The 20,290-nt window shown below is 48.6% G+C and overlaps 2 protein-coding genes across 3 annotated transcripts in view; one reads left to right on the top strand and one right to left on the bottom strand.

Annotated features, from left to right (window-relative positions):
• The window catches only part of FADS1 (fatty acid desaturase 1), a 25,457-nt gene continuing 5,167 nt past the window's right edge, over window positions 1-20,290 (bottom strand). The window contains exons 1-12 of one of the 2 annotated variants that reach the window (XM_041469591.1): window positions 8,939-9,193; window positions 6,819-6,929; window positions 6,346-6,543; window positions 5,483-5,584; window positions 5,223-5,351; window positions 4,031-4,091; window positions 3,844-3,920; window positions 3,262-3,359; window positions 2,857-2,953; window positions 2,572-2,651; window positions 2,052-2,177; window positions 1-1,855 (exon numbers count right to left, since the gene is read on the bottom strand). In XM_041469591.1, coding sequence (XP_041325525.1) covers window positions 1,804-1,855; window positions 2,052-2,177; window positions 2,572-2,651; window positions 2,857-2,953; window positions 3,262-3,359; window positions 3,844-3,920; window positions 4,031-4,091; window positions 5,223-5,351; window positions 5,483-5,584; window positions 6,346-6,543; window positions 6,819-6,929; window positions 8,939-9,136 — 1,329 coding nt within the window. In that variant the 5' untranslated portion in view covers window positions 9,137-9,193 and the 3' untranslated portion in view covers window positions 1-1,803. Of the gene's footprint in view, window positions 1,856-2,051; window positions 2,178-2,571; window positions 2,652-2,856; window positions 2,954-3,261; window positions 3,360-3,843; window positions 3,921-4,030; window positions 4,092-5,222; window positions 5,352-5,482; window positions 5,585-6,345; window positions 6,544-6,818; window positions 6,930-8,938; window positions 9,194-20,290 lie in introns of those variants that run through there. The other variant, XM_041469592.1, reaches the window with a different exon arrangement.
• The window catches only part of FADS2 (fatty acid desaturase 2), a 15,356-nt gene continuing 11,985 nt past the window's right edge, over window positions 16,920-20,290 (top strand). The window contains exon 1 of the mRNA XM_041469589.1: window positions 16,920-17,377. Coding sequence (XP_041325523.1) covers window positions 17,171-17,377 — 207 coding nt within the window. The 5' untranslated portion in view covers window positions 16,920-17,170. The remainder of the gene's footprint in view (window positions 17,378-20,290) is intronic.

Here is a 20,290-nt window from a genome sequence, read left to right on the forward strand (position 1 = left end):
TGGTAAGACAAGAAATTTTATTAATAGACTTTCCTCCATCCACAGTTGTAATACGAGGGAAAGAAACGGCGCAGGAACAAACCAAGGTAAAACAATAACTAAGGCCCACTTCCTTTATGGTCTTAATCAACAGGTATTTCATTGTATGATGTATTGTTATTATATAACAATATATTATTATATTATAACAATAACAATATTATAGATATTATATAGGTATGATTGTATTAATATTCCCATTACAATTTTATCCTGTGCTTAACAACACTCTTGGCCTGAGAAGATCTATTTCTTCCATTCCATCAACACCTCGTCCTCATTTTCGATGTTAATTGGGAAAAAATTCCTCAAAGTCAACCCATCCCTCCTGGATTCTAATCACCAGTCCCTGGGGGACCAGGGTGATGGAGCATCTTCCTCAGTGATGTGGCAGGTGCCACACCCTGGTTTCATTGGGGCAGTAAATTAAAAAGCCACACGAAAGGCAGTAAGACTATTCAGTAAATCCCACAGGATGGGGGATGAGTTTGGAAGGCACATCATCCAAGACAGGGAGATCAGCAATGTTTTGGCTGAGGTGTGCCTGTGGATATGCAGCTGAATGAAAAGTTAAACACTTTTAAACAGCAGTCTGACCCCCACCACCTTTCTAACTTCCTTAGCTTTGTCTGCTGCTCAGGCAGGAATGCCTCACTCTCCATGGGCCAGGAGGCAGGAATTCTCTCCTTTTAACAAATCACCCAGAGGTCCAAAAAAGCCCAAGGCTTCAGGCAATCACAGAGTGATTATGATCACCCTACACACAGAATCATTGTAGAACAGTTTGGGATGGAAGGGACCTTTAAGCTCAGCCCATTCCATCCCCTGCCATGGTTTATTGTATTCCACTAAACCAGGCTGCTCCAAGCCTTGTCCAGCCTGGTCTGGAATGCTTTTGCTTCCTTAGTCACTCTTGTAGGCATCCTGGGTATGGATGGGACAGGTTTTTCTCTCTTCTGACTCAGTAATGGCTTCATAACACTCCAAAGTCTGGCATGAGGAAACCCCTTGCAGGTCCCCCCGGAATGTCACCAGTGGCCAAATAACCCAGAGGCTTCCAGAGATGTGGAGGGCATCATTTCCACAGAATACAGCACATGGAAAAACTCCCACTTTCCTGTTTCCCTACCTCAGTTAGGGCCCTAACTAGATCCTGTTCCTAGAGAACTGCTGCCTGCACTTCCCTACCCCACCCACATACGTACAAATTGGTCTAGGAACTCCCTATTAGAAACAGGAATTTGAAAATACTGAACATACCCCATTCCCTAGAGCTTCCACATTTCCCTAATTCCCACATTCCCTGATTTCATGCTGTCCCAACTTTCTTACTACACTCACAATGAGAGCCACCCCAAAAAGCCTATGTTAGATAAGAAGCTTCCCTTCTATATACTCAGCAAATAAAGGATCAGCAGATGGAAAGGAATCTGTTCCCAGTCCCAAAGCTGCACCCAGCTCGGCGGGACACAACCTCCTTCATCCAGCTTTTCCCCAGAACTCAGCACCAGAGAAGAGGAATGAAAGATGCACAAGAAAAAATTAAGAGCACATATTACAAAAACAAAACAAAACAAAAAAAACCAAAATCAAAACAAAACCTAAGAAAGGGAAAAATCATATTAATTACATTCATCCATGGAATTAAGCAGCACCACCTCCCCAAATCTGGCTTAGCCAGTTCTCTTCAGTGCAGGATCTTCAGGGTGACCACCACAGGAGGCAGCAAGGCTGGGGAATTCCTCTGCAGGGATCCACTGCTGTTTACTTATGTAGATAAGCATCGAGCCAGAGCTCCCCTGAATCCTTCAAAGAGCTGCCAAGAGAGAAACAAGGCAATGAACCCCATGTTCCACCCAGATCCTCGTGGGGAGAATTCTCCAGACAGAGCAAAGGAGATCATGAAGTGATTTGGGTCAGAAGGGACCTTCAGAGGCTGCCCCTCCCTATCCATGTCCCTCCCCTTCCCAATGACAACCCCTGACTTGGGAACACGGCGGGTCAATACTCACTGCACGATGTCTGCGAAGGCTGTGAGCAGAGGCTTGCACTGGTACTCGAGGCCATGCTTGGCACACAGGGACTTGACCAGAGGGGCCACCTTCCAGTAGTTGTGCCGTGGCATCGTAGGGAAAAGGCTGTGGGAAAAGGAGGTGATGATTCAATGGCATCCCTCACCACCACATGGAATCCTGGCCCCACTGCTGTGCCTAATTCTGGAAGAGGCCCAAGCTCCCCTTATGCCAAAGCCATGGATGCTCTGCAATGGTCCCTCTCATGTCCCTTCAGTGCCTGTGCTGGCAATTCTCCCTCCATGCCATGCAGCTTAGATCTGAAGTGGTGCTGGTGCTCACTGGTGCTCCAGAAGTTTTCTTTTTGGAGTTCCTGTTCCACCCCCACACAAAGAGCACAAAATGAAAACCCACATTATCTTTTGTTCCTGTCTCAGCTGACAGAGGGACCTTGGAGGCTCTTCACCCCTGATGTATCTAGCACTCCTTGGAACTATTCCCAAGCCATGTTTCCACTCACTGGTGCTCGATCTGGAAGTTCAGGTGGCCACTGAACCAGTCATTGAACAAGGACTGATGAACGTTGCAGGTTGCCTGGAGCTGAAAGAAAAAAAAAGGAAGTCCTGTTTTAAGCATTATTTTAGCAATGCCCCATCTCAAACACAGGCTTCTCATCCCCACAGGAATTCTGGCTGGTCACAACAGCTCCAGGACTTAATTTCCAGCCAACAAGAGGTGGCCAGGCTGAGATAGATGGATTTTACACACCCAGAACTGCCACAGATCTCCATAAATAAGGTCTCACCTGGGTAGAGAACCAGTCCACATTCTTATCATAATCAATGTGCATGGGGATGTGATTCATTTGTGTGACCCAGACAAACCAGTTGCTTTCTATAAACCTGTGCAAAAACAAAAAACCATCACAGATCACACACCCATGATGTGACAAGTCAGTACAAAACACTTGTGCACACACCAGCTGGTTGTTGCCTGACAAAACGAACACCAGAAACCCAAACAGATCAGACCTACACACACCTTCCACCTCCTGCAGCCTGACAGGAAACCACCCCTGTCCCACTGAAAGGATCAGGAGAGAGAACAGGGAGTGATGAGAAAAATAACCAGGGGGCTGGAGAAAAGCTGACATGAAGGAATTGATACAAACTGGGCAGAGAAAATGTTGGAATTTTAAGTTGGATGATACCTGACTAACAGGTGGAGCCCCAGGGTACCCTTCACACCCAGGAAGGGCAAGTAGGTGAGGAAGAATCGGATGTAGAAGGACAGCATCCAGGCCAGGTCCTGTAGTAGAGGGGACAGGGAAAACTTCATTAGAAGGAAGAATTTCTGACTTCTGAATTTACCATTACTCCCTTTAAAACCTCCCATAACATCTTCTACTGATCAATTTTTCCACCCCAGCCTGATCACAAAGTAACCTGACACCAGCCATTCCCTGTGCTCAGGAATTATCCTGGTTCCTTAAGCCCAGCAGAGGGCCAACAGCAGACAGGACATACTCTAAAGCACCACGTTTTCCTCTGGATCTAAAGAGGAACCAAGCAGTGAGGAAACCAAAACCCAGAACACCAGAGGACATCTTCTGTTACCCAGAGGATCTTTCACAAAGAAAGGCTGTGGAAGATCCCCCTTTGCACACACCAATTCCCAAATGTATACCCACATCCTTTGCTGCAGACACACACACAACTCCCAGTAAATCTGGCACTGGAATTCATCCCTAAAGCCAGGAGAAGCTCCCCTGACTCCTGTGGAGCTGACTCACCACCCACTGCTTCCGCTGCACGGCGAAGTAGAAGATGTACCACTGGAAATAAAGGGGCACCAGCGCCGGGGGACCGACTGGAGGGACAAACAGAGCCATGAATTATCCCAGCAGGATGGGATGGAATGAGAAAACAAGGGGCAGAGTGACTGCTGGCCACAGAACTGCCCAGGGGGAGGTTACTCACTGATGAAGAAGTACTTGTGCTGGTGGTTGTAAGGCATGAATTTCTTCTTCTGCACACCAAGCTGTTGAAATACACAAATTACTCAGGCCATGAAGACACCCGTGCACACACTCCTAAACTTCCAGGAGATGCTCTATCCAACCAAACCAGCATCCATCACCCCCTGGAATCTCGGCCTGGATGAGTTTTCACCCTGCAGAAGGGGCTGGGCCGTGCCTTGCACGCACACAGCAACCTGCACAGGAAGCTCTGCCCCTACAGAGGGCACAAGCTGCCTAAAAATGCTGAAATAGAAACCCACACAAACAGTTTGCTGACAAAGCAGAGCTTCAGAATTAAAAAAACCCAAGCTATGGTACTGTTATGATACTGTTAATGAAGTGTGTGAAACTCCCATCTCCTTGCAATTAGTCTGGAAAACAGAGAAGTGAGCATCTAGGCATGAAACTGTGTCCACAAGAATGAGGGCGAACAGATTATCTTCCCTCTGAGGCTGCTCATTTTTCAATGTTTGCTGTACAAACATAGCAGATCAAGCCACTGGCTTCCTTAACGAATGCCATGATATCCCTGTACATGTTCAAATTAATTCCCAATAGTCCATCCCTTAATTTCAACACAAATCAGAGCATTTAAAGTGACATGATGAATTTACATAGCTTTTTTTTTAAAGGACAGCAAATGCTAAAGCCACTCATTTAACTGCAGAGCTGTACCAGAAATAGAGCTGGACTCCATATGGGAACCACTGTGACACCCACTGCCAGGCTGAGACCACTGAAATAGCTTCTTTGATCAGGAATTGTAAAAGTTCCAGACAGCCCTGGCTTGTCATCTGCTGCTTCCATCCCCAGATCACTACAATTAGTCACACTGATCTTGGCAAAAGAGAACAACTTGTAATTCTGATCTTCATAAAACTGAAATTCTCTCATCAAGGGAAATAGGAACTTGTAATCATGGCAAGTATTTCATTCTTATCTTCCAACACTGCAAAAATAACTTTGAATGAAGTTTTAAGAATATAAAGATGTCAGAATTGCTGGAACATTACTGAGGCATCTTAGGGACTAGTGGAAGGCAAAGAAGAACCATATAAAATCACGGACACTAATTAGTATCCAGGCTCTCTGCAGCTTCCCAAATTTGAATCCTACTGCCGTCACCTCCCAGCTTTTCCCTCAGGTCTCACCTCCACAGAGAGGGTTTTCCCCAAAGCAAAAAACAAGGGGTGCATGTTGACATCGGGATCCTTCCGGAAGCAGTTGGGTTTGGCATGGTGCTGGAAGTGGAGGTGATTCCACCAGCTGGCTGGGGCTCCCTGTGGGAATGGATGAGAAGAAAGTGCCCTAAAGAAAGCGGATCTTCTGCTCTCAGTTCTCTCCTTACCCTGGGATTGGTTCTGGCTGCAGAGCAAGGCTCGGGCAGCCCCTCCCCACAGCCAGTGCTCACCTTGAGGTGGCCGATGACGAACTTGTGCACCCAGTGGTTCCACCTGGACTTGCTGAAGACTGACAGGTGTCCAAAATCATGCTGGAGCCAGCCAGCCTGGGCCTGGAATTAAGAATACAACAGTGCTGCTGGGGAAAAAGAGCTGTCAGGAGGGTCTGTGTCTGAAAAGGGCTTTCTTCTCCCACTCCCACGCTCCTCACAACGTATCCCTGGATAGCAAAAGCGCTTCCACTGCCAGGGCCCAATCCCAACTCTCCTTCTTCACTACACACCAGTGCACTCCAGACTCTGCCTAATGACTTTTAGTCCTGGACAGTTGTTTCCATGAGGAAGGGAAAATAAGTAATGGGAAAAAAACAGCCACAGAGCTGAGAACCAGCATTTATTCCTTCACAAAACTGCTCTGAAATCGGCAACAAAGTCTCCTTTAAGGAGCAGCTTGCTGCTGCCTCCTCCAAGTACTTGTAATTCCAAGGGGATCAGCTGGCCACAGGAGGAATAGCTGGGGCTTTGAGAGCTGCTCTGCCCTCTCCTCTAACTCCCTGCAAGTTCCCATGGGAACACAGTGGCTTGGCCCCTGCACACTGCCTCGGAGTTCTGGCACCGTGGAGCTCAGGAGCGGGGCACGGCTTTCATCGTGGGGAAGGCTGGAATAAGGAAGGCTTTGATGGAATACGGGGAGGAAAAAGCAAGGCAAAGCCTGCTCTACCACGGCAGCATGTGTAGTTTTGCCTGTTGGTGGAATTCAGAGAGAAGCAGGATTTGGGGAAGTCCACGATGATAAGATCTGTCCCCTGCTTATGGCAACAAGAACCCAAGTCCCAAATTTGGCTTTTTGGGGCTTATTTTGTGTAGCTGCTCACCTGGACAGTGCCCAGAAGCACAGCAGAGAAGAGGAAAGGCACCAAGGATGCTCCAAAATACCAGATGATGAGCCAGGCTGCAACATCCAGCATCAAGATGTGGCAGAGACAGAGGATGAAGAAGGCGTGGTTGGGCTGGAGAAGCCCCATTCTCTCCACGGTGGCACGGAGCTCACGGAAATCCTCCACCAGCTTTTTCTGTGGGGAGACCCAAAAGCATCCACTGGTCAGAAAACACCTCAGGAACATCAATAGCAGCATAGTTCTCCCTCTCAGGGATGAAAAGGGGGAGACCTGAGGGTCACCTGGAGACAAATCTTTGCTAAAACTACAAATAATGATGTGAAATGAAGCTTCAGCCAACAGTGATTCCAGGAAATCCTAAGATCTTATGTACAGGGAGTTCAGCCTGCCAGTCAGAAAAGTTAAAGAGTACAATTTCAACCCCAAAATCAAGTTTTTATGACACTCACGTTCTTGCTGGGCTCAAAGCTGGGCTGATCTGGTGCCAGTTCCCCAATCAGGAGAGGGTTCATGTACTTCCTTACCAGTGCCTTGTCAAGATGAAAAGCAATGAAAGGATCCTGAAATGCAGAGGAACACGGCGAAGAAAAAACATCATTCAGGTGGCAGCAAAAGAAATCTATTCCATGGTATGCTGGACCATTCAAAGTACCCCTGTTGGGGAAACCAGTTACTTTTATTATTTAAATGTGATGTCAATCTCCACGGCAACCAGGTGAAAAAACACACTAGTGGCTGCTATCACTACAGATTCTGTCCCTGTATTTAAATTACAAATCCTGTAGGCACACATGGCACTTTGGCATCTAATTCCTGATCTCCCATTTACCTCCTTTTTGACATTTCTCTCCTGATGCCCAAATTAGCATATTTTTACAATCTCCCTCAACCTAGGGATGCGAGTTTTTTTAATTTTCTGGGACAGTATTTGCTTGCTGGGCATAACTTAGTAAGATTCCTGCACCATGCATTGTTCATCACTATAATTTCTAGGCCATCATTGTGTGCTTTTAAAATAAAATGTGCTTTTAAAAGATCTCTAGTCAGGAAAAGAGTTAAAAATCTGGCTGGCTCTAGGTCAGCTGTAGCATCCTCCCTGCTCAGGGTCACTGAATAAAGGAGGCAAAAAGAGAGGGGAACCAACATTTGCATTTTCTCATTAGAAAAGGGGTGAAAAATGGGGAGGAGGATGTGGGCAGAGCAGGGGAGGATGGTACCACACATTTAGACCAATCCTTTCCACGGAGGCTGTAAAACCTGGAGTGCAATCCCAGCTGGGGGTTAGGGGACGGCTGACTGCACCTTCTAGAAATCAGAACAGCGAGCCAGAGGACTTCTTCCTTTACTTCCCAGTTTTTCCTTGTTTTGTGGAGTCTCGTTCTTTTCATCCCCAGGGACAAAACCACTGGGAAATAAAACTTGGCAGGGGTTTCTGAGTTGTCAGCAGTTCAACTGCAGCCGGCAGTGGCACTGATATCATCACCATCACCTAAAGAATGCAGCCGGCTGCAATCCCAAAATGCAGCCCTGCTCACTCCGTGGGCTGACCCTTTTCTGCTCACAGAAACACAGAATGCTTGGGTGAGAAAGGCTCTTCAAAGCTCATCTCATTGCCCCCTGTCTCGGACACCTTGCAGGTTGCTGCAAGCTCCACCCAGCCAGGCCTGGAACACTTCCAGGGATGAGGCTCCACCACTTCTCTGGGCGACCCGTGCCAGGGGCAACCTGTGCACCCTGCCCTCTCGAAATGTTGCAAATTCACTTGTTATTTTTGGCTCTAAATGATATTCCTGCCACGGGATCTTCACGTGGAGATCTCAAGTTCCAGCCTGGCTGAAACACAGTCCATCAACACCATCCTAGAGGTGGATTCCCACCCCATATCCACCCTTGGGTCCAAACGTGCGCATTTGGAGATATTCATGGAAAAGGCACAAGCAGACAAAGGAAGGAAACACCACTGGCAAACCACCCCACACCCTACTCCAGCAGCATTTACTCCAACAACAGCCGCTGGCACTCAGACACGAGTGATTCATTCCTTTTTCGTGACTGAAATACGACTTTCAGTGATATTCTGCTCTAGTGCCATCTCTCGGGCTCGGGAAGTTCGAGGAGGGCGAAGGCACCCGCCTTGCAAACAACAACTCTGTCACCGCGTGTGCCACTCGGCTGCCAGCATCCGATACTGCTCTGTGCGCAAAAATTACCGCGGGGATTGTTTTGGTTTGTTTGTTTTTGGGTTTTGTTTTGGTTTTTTTTTTGGGGGGGGGGGGGTTTTTTTTTTTTTTTTTCCCCGGCTGCGGTTTTTCAGCCGCTCCTTCAGCAGCGCTTCCCTGCAACAACAATCCCCAACAATTCCCGGCGGAGCGTGCGCGCTGTGTGTTCCCTTGCACACCGCTCCCGGCGTACGCGTGTGTGGCACAGCCGAGTGAGCGGGCGTGCGACACGGGCTCCCTGCCTGCTCACAGCCCCAGGCACCCTGCTCCCAGCCCCAGGAATCCTGCTCTGCCCCATCCCTCCTCCAGCCCTCCCTGCCGGGCTGCCGGGCCGGCAGCCGCCCGCTCACCGTGGCGTCCTGCCCGGCGTAGTGGCTGATGACCCGGGAGCCCCCCGGGTGTCTCCGGCAGAAGTGGCTGATGTCGTACACCTTCCTGTCGATCACCAGCCAGCGCTCCTGCGGCGCCGGCCCCCGCCCGTTCCGCTGCCCGATCTCCTCCCAGGTGAAGCGCCGCATCCCCCCCCGGACGGGCTCCGGACCCTCCATGGCCGGGCTCGGCTCGCCCCGGCTCGGCTCGGCTCGGCCCCGCTCCGCCTCCCCGGGCCCCCCCGCCCAGTGGGCTGCGCCCGCCGTGCGCCCGCCCCCGGGGCCCGAGAGGGGCGGCCGGGATGCGGGGGCGGCCGGGATGCGGGGGCGGCCGGGGGACACCGCGGGACGGAAGGGAGCTCGGCCCGCCCGGGCTGGGATGGCTCCCGGAATCGTTTCGTTGGGAGCAGCGAGTCCCCAGCACTCACTGCCCAGCCCATCAGCCACAGAGCCACGGGAGCGGCTGGAAGGGAGCCCTGGAGATCATTCAGCTGAACCCCCGGCAAGGCAGGGTCGCCTGGAGCAGGTGGCACAGGATCCAGGTGGGTTTGGAGACTCCAGAGAGTTTGGAGACTCCACATCCTTCCTGAGGTCCCTGAGCCGCCTGTCCCAGTGCCGTGCCATCCTCAATGTAAAGTTCTTCCTCACGTTGAGGTGAAGCTTCTGGAGTTTTAGTTTATAGCCTTTGCTCCTCATCCTGTTGCTGGGCCCCACAGAAACACATACACAGGTTTTTAAATCCAGCTGATTCCACCACTGCTCTGGACAGTCTGTTCCAGGGCTTGTTAAGCCTTGACAACAATTCTCGCTCATTTCCAACTTAAACTTCCCCTGGCACACCCTGAGGCTGTTTCCTCTTGTGCTGTCACTTGTTACCTGGGGAAGACACTGACCCCCAGCTGTCTCCACTGTCCTTCCAGGTGATGCCTGGAGAGGCTACCTGGAACAGAGGCTACACAGAGTTAAAGGAATAAAGTAGGTATTTATTAAAAGGCCTTCAAAGGACACATCTTGGGCACAACACGAGCCTGGCCATGTCTCTACCCAAGATGGAGCTAAGATGAAGGACTGGTCATGAGTTTTCACACTTTTATAAGTTTTGGTCCACAGATATATTGGGGTTAATTGTCCAATTACAGCTTCAGGTTATGAAGTCCCATCCTCCCAGATTGCTCTCCTCAATTTGATTTTCTTATACTTTTGGACTCCAAGTTGCAATGGTGTCCTTGGTTCTCAGGCTGGAAAAGGATTGTTTTGTCTAACTAAACTGTGAAGACAACTTGCTAACACTTTATGTGAAATTCAGAGTTATATACTAATGCAGTGCAGAATCTGGAAAATACGAAAGCTAAAACTTAAGGTATCACAGGGAGTTTCCCTTCCTCACACTCAAGTTCCTTCTTTTGAACCACTTTTACAAGCTGTTTCTCCTTATTTCTGTGCTGAATGTAACATATCTTCCCTGCCCTTGATTTTGCTTCCCCTTTCCAGCAGATTCCTCCCTGTCTTCCATCTGTTCTGCCTCTCCCTTCCAGCTGCCTCAGCCTTTCCTGTTCCTGAGGCTCCTTTTGGCTGCTCATGCCTGGATATGCAGCCAGAGGGAGGGAAGGTGTTGCCACAGGTAAATCACATCAAAACCCTGCAGATAATTCTTCAGACAGCAGAATAACGCTGGAAGAGTGAATGATGCTAAAACAGACCAATCCCTCTGTGTGGGACCTCGTCTATATGAGTTACAAATTTAAATTCCTCTCCCCACACTCATCTCCCTTTCCATAGCAGCACCAGCCTTCTCCCTGAACTCTCATTATTGATCCCAGATTTCTTTGTTTCCATTCACACCTTCCAATCTGACCTACTTACAGCAATTCCAGTTGAAGGTAACCATAGAAACAAAGAGCCACCAGGCTGCATCACCTGATGGCTACATCTTGGAATTCTGTGCCTGCAAAACGCTAGATGGAACGTTTTTATTTCCATCCCTTCAGCAATTCATATTAATAAACATTAATGGATGTTTAGTATCTTTTTTAACATATTGAGAACAATGCAGTAATTATTTCAAATTCTCTTTTTCCCACCATCAATTCCACAACAGAATATTTATCCTAAATTTAGTCAATATTTATGATCTTTTATCATGAATACAGGGGACATGCAGAGATCAGTTTTCTTTTTCCTATATTTGTTAAAAGTAAATAAATTTCATCTTCCTACACGAGTTACACCTTTGGATACTTGCTTTGAGGGATCTGAACAGGCAAAAAGCACCACTAAACTTGATAAAATCCACTCTTGTTCCCTTCATGTGCTTCCTCTGGTTTCAGCAGCCATAAGGGCTGTTAATGCCTTATTAACACAAATTATACAACAGCCCTTGGAATTTTCTTCCATGCTCCTTCTGACATGAAATCCCTGGCTGTGATTGTTTTCCCCTCAGCAGATGATTCAAGAGAAGCCAGGGAGGCTCCTGGAAGCACCACAAACTCTAAGCAGGGAAGGTTCCTGTGTCCTGCCAGTTGCCAGCAGTGCTTGTTTGCCCTGCCCTTGCCCCACTCGGGATCTCCATGGGTGTCTCAGAGACAAGAACGGGACCTTTGTCATGAAAACTGCCAGGGGAAAAAACAGCTGCTCTTATAGACTCACCAGCACCCTGCATCCAGCTGGGATTCCTGGCATCAATCCCTGCTGGAACACAATTCACCAGGTAAAACGAGTCCTTGTTTTACCTTCACTGCTTCCATCTCTGTATCTGCTGCCACCACCATGCTGTGACCCAGCACCCCAGACTACCAAAACCACCACCATGAACCACCACAAATTCCAGGGGAGGGAAGAGATGCTCTTTGCTTCACTCCTCTGACCAGCCTGAAAATCTGGTGACTGGGGATCACCAGAATTTGGAAAAAATTAATATTAATATTCCTTATTTCACACCATGATTTGGCTGGAACATGCTTTAAAATACCCAAGTGACCTGGGTGGTGAGGGATCACTAAATATTCACTAAATATTCACTAAATATTTGGGCATCTGGTGACCAAACCAGTAATCAGGGAGAGAGAGATGGGTTGAAAGGATTGCAGTCTTTCTTTTCTCCTTTTAGAGAAAATGAGTTACAGTGATGGATGGCGAGGTCTGAAACCACAGAAATAAAAATAAAAGGAAAACAACAAATGCTGAAAAACAGTTTAAAAGGGCAGAGCCTAAAAGAAGACTCAGTTCTTGGCTTTGATTCAGCCTAAGAAAAGCTAAAGATTCCAGGCACAGGGGAATTGTGGTGGCATGATTTACAAGTTTCTGTCATCAGTGCAATTAAAACAGCCACGTTGATGAAGCAAATGCAGCAGGAAACCACTAATTTAGTCTTTGTGTTACTACCAGGGAAGAGCTTGACAGCTCCCTGTAACACCATTCCTACACCAGGCTTAGGATCCACTGCAAGCATCTGTGTAACACCAGCAGAAGAGGGAGAAACTGGAAATATTGCCTTTATTCTTGTTGTATTATTGGGAATGAGCTGGAATACTGGAATAAGTTGGCCTAAATGAGTTAGTGTTGTACCCAGAACTCTTTGTTAGGGTTGCTAACACTTCACACCCACAATAAAGTCTTGATTTTCCATACAAACGGTGTAACTTCATGGAATATTTGCTCAGCGCTCTGCTCTAATAACTCAACTGACTGTTAAATGCAAGAGTGACTGTTTAGATGCAAAAAAGACTGAGACTGTGAGGAGTTTGCATCTTGGCAGGAAAAGCACCCAGGAATTACTCTGTGCAAGGGAAGAGATAAAAATAAGCTTATTTTTTGTCCTTCAGAAGTCATAAATTCAGATTAGCAACTGAGGGAGTGAGGTGGTGATTGTTTGGAGTTGTACACTTTTGAAAGCAAAACCTGAGTAAGGAAAAAAAGGAAGGGATCTGATGATAACATGGGAATACCAGCAAGACTTTCACTAGAAATCATTACAAAGCAGCATCAGAACAGAGCATTTCTCTCCTTATTCCTGGCCTGCTGCAGTGTCTGCTGCTTTCTGAGCGTGATTCCCTCCCCTGCTCCCCTGGCAGTTTGTGCCCTGACCCTGATAAACCCACGGGCAGCCCAAGATCCACTGCAGAATGTGGAATCCCTGCCAGCCATGGCCACACAATGGGGATTTCTGTTCCGTTGTTGGTTGTTTCCCTCAAAAAGTTCCTCAGCTCTCAGCCACTCTCCCAGGACTAGAAAAAAAAAAAGTGGAATATGTCAAGGTAAAAAAAGATTGAGGAAATCTTTGGTAGCAGTTTGTTTTAAATACATGGACAGCTAGAGCATTCCCACCTAATCACTGGGTTCCCTCACCTCAGGTTCCAGGCTCCAGCCCCCCATTCCCAGCCCAGCTGTTTCCCACTATGCTTGAATTTATTATTCAATTTATTATTTATTTTTATGTTCAGAGCTCCTCAGCCTTTCCCCCTTGTGAAAGACAGGGAAAACCTGGGGTCCTTTCTCTCCTTACATGTATTTTTCTTCGGCAGAAAGGGAAAAGGTATCAAAAAGACTATTAAAAGTATCAAAAAGTTTAAAGGTGCAGCTAAATCTGATTTTCACTCTGTTTTTCTCCCCAGATCCTCAGTTCCTCCTTCTTCCCCTTCAGAAAGCTGCTCTGTGTCTTTCCCTTGTTCACTGCTCTTTCCTGCTGCCTCCTTTTCCCACCACATGCCTTGGAGCCATCTGGCCTTACCAAGTGATGGATCTCATACTATAAACTGGGGGAAAAGGAGGATTTTCCCTGCATCCATGAGGAAATGGGCATTTCCATGTGCTGCTAGGGCATTTCCATGTGCTAGTGCCAGTCTGCATGCTGCTGTCGAAGTCTAATCCTTTCTAAAAACCAAATTAAAAGCAACTTATCAGACCTTTCCAAAAAACCTACCAGACCTTGCCAAAAAAACTTATCAGACCTTGGCAAAAAAACTTATCAGACCTTGCCTCCTACATAAAACTCCACAATGGGATGAGACAATGAACACAGAAAATGTTGTGGTTTTGCTACTTTTTTTAAGTGCTTTCCTCAGGGAAAAGGAACTTCTTTTACATTAAACCAATGCATGAGAGTGTCAAGATGCCTGAGCTACCAGTTTTCCCTGCTTTTTCACCATTCCAGTCTTCTCCAGTAAGAAATCCTTCACTGACTCATTAGCTGAAGAGCAGACATGCCACTTCTACGTGTGCTCCCTGCAAAAACTCTTGCACTCCTACATCCCCCCTTCCCAAACTTTGCTCCCTTTCACAATCCTCACCTTCTCTGCCCACATCCCGTGACTCTTTGGTTAAACTCAGGGCTTTTATGTCCCTCACACAAGCTCTTTGTGCTGCTAAAGCTACACCGGGCAGCGACCGCAGCCTTTCACCCACTTGGCCACAGAGCAGAGCCTGTTCTCCTCTCTTTGCTGGGGCTGGTTGGTGTCCCAGGAGCCAAAGAAAACTCGGAACAAGCCCTGCCTGAAGCCTGACAGCCTGGCTGGCTGTGCTGCAGGAGGCTGAGAGCAGCAGGGATTATTTTAGAAGCATCTTTCAATGGCTTATCATTAAGTTACGGTGCAATTTTCCATGGGAAATATCCAGGTGGGGAGTTCTGGGAGCTGATTTTGCTTCTTTGTCCATCTGCAGGTAAATTCCAAAATGGACCAACCTCCTTTTCAGCTTATTTCATAGAATCAACATAGAATCCAGGAATGATTTGGGTTGGGAGAGACCTCAAAGCTCATCCCATTCCAACCCCCTGCCATGGGCAGGGACACCTTCCACTATCCCAGGCTGCTTCAAACCCCGTCCAGTCTGGCCTAGGACACTTCCAGGGATCCAGGGGCAGCCACAGCCTCTCTGGGCAACCCGTGCCAGGGCCTCAGCACCCTCACAGGGAAGGATTTCTTCCTGAGTTGTACATATCCAGGCACACCTACAGGATTAAAATCCCCAGATTCAAAGAACTCGGCAAACTTTCCCCTCATCACAAGCAACAAGTTTCAGATCCACCTTAATGTGGTGTCTGGCTGTAATTTACTCTGATCCTTGTCACAGGGCTATTTTGAACCAAACTAAATAAAACTTGCATGTCTTAGCAAAACATTCCTGTCATTTCTGACTTTCCTCACCCCACAACACAGGCAAAGATTGTCTAACAGGCTGAAGCCATCCTGCAGCATTTACACCAGCCAGAAACAGAGGAAAGCTCTGGCATGCCCTGGCACAAAGCTAAAGAGAAGAGATTTAGATTGGAAGAAATCCTTCCCTGTGAGGGTGCTGAGGCCCTGGCACAGGTTTCCCAGAGAAGCTGGGGCTGCCCCATCCCTGGAAGTGTGCAAGGCCAGTTTGGACAGGGCTTGGAGCAGCCTGGGACAGTGGAAGATTTCCCTGTAGATAGCAAGGGATTGGAACTGGATGGTCTTTAAGGTTCTTTCCCACCCAAATCCTTCTGTGATTCTATGGTTAACCCTGTGGGTTCCTTCCCCTGCCTAGGCCCTGCTCTGCCACTACAGAAAGGATTAATAATCCTCCCACTTATTCATGCAAAATAATCACAGGAAAATATTCCTATCGCCAGGAAAGCTGGGGATCACACCTGCCTGGCCCTGGAAAGTGGCCACAGGTCCTGTCAGAGGTAATCAAAGCCGCAGGGAAAGAGGTCTGTGTTGTTTCTGTCCTTGCAACACCACACCTTGCGTAACCCAACACAGGAAATGTGTACAATCAAGTGCCCCACGGCAAGGAAAAGATGGCAAAGATGGCATTATCCCACCTGTTAATAAAAGCATGGCCTGGGGCAGGAGAAGCTCTGCCTGTGCCACAGGAAAGCTGTGAAATCTGGCAGCCACCAGCCTGGCAAAAACAGAGCAAAACAATGCAGATCTTGGGCAAAACAGCAACAGCTCCTTTCTGAGCTCAGCAGTGAATAGTGGGGTGAGACGTCGGGGGGGAAAAAGGCAGAAAAAGGAGGAAAAAGCATGGGAAAAAAAGTATGGAAAAGAGGGAGAAAAGAAAAAAAGGTAAAAAGGAGTAAAAATAGTAAAAAAAAAGGTTTAAAAGAGTAAAAACGGTAAAAAATAGTAAAAGGAGAGGGGAAGGAGGAGAAAAGGGTGGGAAGAGGGGAAGCAGGAGGAGGGGTGACAGGAAAAAAGAGGGAAAAGGAGTGGAAGGGGAAAAGGCAGGAAGGGGAGAAGGAGGGAAGAGGACAAGGGAGGAAAAAGGGGGCAAGAGGGAAAAAAAGAGGAAAGAGATGATGAAAGGGGAAAGAGGGAAGAAGGGGAAACGGGAGAAGGGAGAAAGGTAGGAAACGTGGGAAAGAGGAGGAGGAAAGGGGGGATAAAGGGAGGAAAAAGAGGGGAAAGGAGGGAAGTGGGAAAGGTGGGGAAGGGGAGAGGGAGAAAACGGAGGAAGGAGGAAAGCGCAGAAAAGGAAATGAAGAAAAAAAAAAAGAAAACAGGGAAAAGAAAGGGGGGAAAAAAAGAAGGGGAAGGGCAAGAAAAATAACGCGGGAAAACGAAAAAAAAAAAAAAAACCGGCAGGGGCAGCTCTTTCCATCAAGAGCCAAAAAATCTCGAGGACACGAAGCTCGGAGCGGGAGGAGGAGGAGGAGGAGAAGGAGGAGGCGGCGAGGGGCTCCCGTCCCCCGGCGGTCCCGGCCCGCAGCCGCTTCGAAAGATCGGGACGGGCCAATGGGCGGGAGCGGGAGGGCGGCGGGACAGCCGGGATTGGCGCTGGGGCTCGGCTGATCCCGCCGGGAGAGCCCCGGCACCGGGCGGAGCGGAGCGGGGGGGATGCCGGGGAGAGGGGGCGGCACGGCGGGCAGGGGGAGGTGGCCGCTGAGTTTGGGGAGGGGGGGATGCCGGCAGGGAGGAGGATGCCTGGGAGAAAGGATGATGCCGGCAGAGGGAGGGCGGGTGGGTGGAAGGGGCCGAGCTTCCCTCAAAACACAGGGCTATGTGCGAGGATAAAGTGCATCAGTGCGGGGACAGCCAGCCTAGGGGGCACTTCCGAGCAGGCGGAGAGAGGCGAGAAACAAAGAGAAGGGAGGACATGAGCGAAGGCGAAGGGAGGGAGCAGGGGATCAGCTGAGTTCAATCCCGCCAGGAAAGCTCTTCCCTCCGGCACATCCCCGAGAGGGACAGGGACAGGTTCTCCCCCCTCCCGTCCCGCTTTGGTCAAGAAGACAAAGAATCGAGCGGCCCCATGGGGAAAGGGGGTGAGCAAGGGGGGGACTCGGGGGAGCCGGCGGCGCAGATCCGCTTCTACACCTGGGAGGAGATCCAGAAGCACAACCTGAGGACGGACAAGTGGCTGGTGATAGAGCGAAAGGTTTACAATGTCACCAAGTGGGCAAAAAGGCACCCGGGGGGCCAGCGAGTCATCAGCCACTGCGCCGGAGAAGATGCCACGGTAAGGACCGACCCCCGCGGCTCTCCCGGCTCCAGCAGCATCCTCTGACAGCTCCTTCCCTCCCCAGGGGAGCCAGCTGCCCGCTGCCCCCTGTCCCCACCTCCCCAACACCTGCTGGACACCCGGCTCAGCCCTTTCGCCGCTCCCAGCTTCGGTTCCAGCGGATGCAGGTCCCCCCCGATGGGCTGGTAGGGATGGCTCTGCTTAAATCCTGCTGGTTTGCCTTTGTCTCCTGCTTGCGCCGTGCCTCGAGCTCTGAATTCAGGGGCAAAGTGTCCCAAATCTCCCCTTTTCCAGAGGGCAGCCTGTGACATGCAGAGTCACGCAGCCAAGCACAGGGAGGGTTAAACAGAGGCCAGGCTGTGCCTCAAAGTTGCTTCTGTGAGGAGCCTTTAAAACAAGGAGCTTTTTAGCATTTTTTTTCCCCAGGAGAAAATTCTCTGGAGAATTTGGTTACAGGTTGCTACAGAAAAGGGAAGGGAAAAAAAAAAAAAAAAAAAAAAAAAAAAAAAAAAAAAAAAAAAGGCAGCAAAGCATTTGCTGCTGCTCCAGCCACTCCTTCGCTGGGTTCAGCCACCTCTCAGGTTTGAGTCAACGATAAGAAACCAAACAACAACAAAAAAACCCCAGCCTTGAAACAGGAACAAATTAGAAATAAATTGTTTGTTGTCTGGAGTTCCCCTCAAAACCACCTTCCTCAGAAGTGCATCCAGAGAGCATGTTCTCCCTTCAGGGCATGCTAATGAAATCCAAGCAGCCTCAGAGCTCTTCCTAAAACGTGCAGAGACCAAACAGGAACAGGAACTGCTGCTCTCCCACGGCTCCTGACACCTTGGCAAGGAGCAGGCTCTATGTGCGACAAAATTTTTTGGCAGAACCTTCCCTTTCCATCAGCCCCCATTTCCCTGCATTCTGTGGTTATTTTCCATTCTTTTCCTTGAAGCACTGAGCTGCGTTTTGGCCCTTCTGTCCCTTTGCAGTAAATCCTCTGAATGAATAGCTTTCTCCCTCGGAAACATGGGCCAGGTTTTGCTTTCAAGTGCTTTCAACAGAGCTGTTGAAACAGGAGGAGTTTGACTTCTATCCCCAAGAATTTAACTCCAGTATCTCCATTAGCAACCAAAAAGCATCTGTTACTGCAGAATCCTTGAAAGGGAGGCTGAAACACAGGTTGGTGGTTCCAGGATTGCTGGCTCTCCTCCCACCTCCCCAGGCTGCATTGCATCCCACACTTCATCAAGGCATGGCCTTAAAAATGCTCTGAAATTGTTAAATCACCGCACCAAGCACTAAACCATCAGTGTTGCAGCTTCCCTGTGGTGAACAACCATTTACAGCCAGAAAACCCTCTCTCATTCAGAGGGAGAACCCTCTGTGGGTTTAGATTGGATTTTAGGAGGAAATCCTTCCTTGTGAGGGTGCTGACGCCCCGGCACAGGTTGTCCAAAGAAGCTGTGACTGCCTCATCTCTGGAAGTGTCCAAGCCAAGCTGGATGGGGTTTGGAGCAACCTGGTCTATGGAAGGTGTCCTTGCCCATGGCAGGGGAGTGGAATGGGATGATTTTTGAAGTCCCTTTCAACCCAAACCATTCCATGGGTCTCTGATTTTTTTAAACACAACACAACATCTGGGCCAGCCTGCTCTGGTGTCACCCCATGCACAGAACACAAGGGCGGGGACACTTTGCAGTGTCTCTGTCCCAGAAGTGTTCAGGGATGTAAAATAAAATCCTTGTGCTGACTGCTCTAAGCACTCCCAGTGCTCAAGTACAGCTCATATCTCAATTATACAAAGCTTTTTTTTTTCCCCCACCAAAAGCAGCTGGAATAATTCCCATATCCCATAAAACACTTAGGCTTATTTGGTCAGTAGATCACAAAGTTGGGAGGTCAAGTGCCAATACCCACAGCATTTCCCAGGGATTATCTCTTCCTTTAAGCTTTTTATCTCCTGCAGTACAGAACTGAGAACAATTCCAAAATTCAGGTGCTGTCTTATATTTGGGACCTATTAGTACAGGAGCTTCATGAGATAAACATAACAAAAATCCAATCCTTCCATCATTTGAAGGATCTCCAGGCAGTAAGCACCCAATCAGACCTCCAAAGACTTTTTTGTTCCCAGCAGTTAAAATAATCCTGAATCAACATATTTTATTGCTTCTTATGTGTCACCCTCTCTCTTCCCTTTTCTTCCCCTTTTTTTGTTTTCACCCAAAACTGCAGTAGGCACAGTCAGCTATTCACTTCCCCCCTCATTCTGCTTTTCCTTCCTCTTTCACATCTTCTGCAAATTGTTCCACAGAGGGAAACAAGGAACCAGAGTCAACCTTTCAGTGACCCACTTCTGGGTCCAAGTTTTCATGGATTTTGGTGGACTTTGGGCCCGAGGTTGTTGCCTGGCATTTTTGACCTTCATATGGAGGACAGCTCCCAGAAGGGTCAGCTGGACACAGGGACCCAGTCTGCCCTTTGTCTTTAGAGCCAGGAGGGAAATATTAGTTGGTCCCTACAATTGTTAGGCAATGGGACAAAGGCAGAAAGGCTGGAGCAGGGCTCCCCTGACTCCTGTTTTTAATGATTTTTGTTTTCCATACTCTCTTAGCACTTCATGGAACCAATCTTTCCTGCTCTCCCAGGTGAATTCCAAGAGCTGACTCCAGTTCTGTGCAGTGAGGAAAGAGCAAGGACAGAGTGAGGGTTTCTGATCTGGGTCAGCTTTCTGTCCCTGCTGCTGTCCTTGGGGTTAAAATTCCAGCTGTGCCATGTGAAAGGATCTGGCCAAGATCTCACCATGAGCATCAGGCACCTGTGGGATTCAGGTAGACAGAAATATGTGGAAATAGGAAGGAACAGAGAAAAAGAGCCAGATACACTCGTGAATGCCAGGATCAAAATGACTCCACAAGCAAG

Source organism: Pyrgilauda ruficollis, unplaced genomic scaffold, assembly GCF_017590135.1.
Source record: "Pyrgilauda ruficollis isolate IOZ18807 unplaced genomic scaffold, ASM1759013v1 scaffold237, whole genome shotgun sequence".
In the NCBI taxonomy this organism is placed as follows: Eukaryota; Metazoa; Chordata; class Aves; order Passeriformes; family Passeridae; genus Pyrgilauda; species Pyrgilauda ruficollis.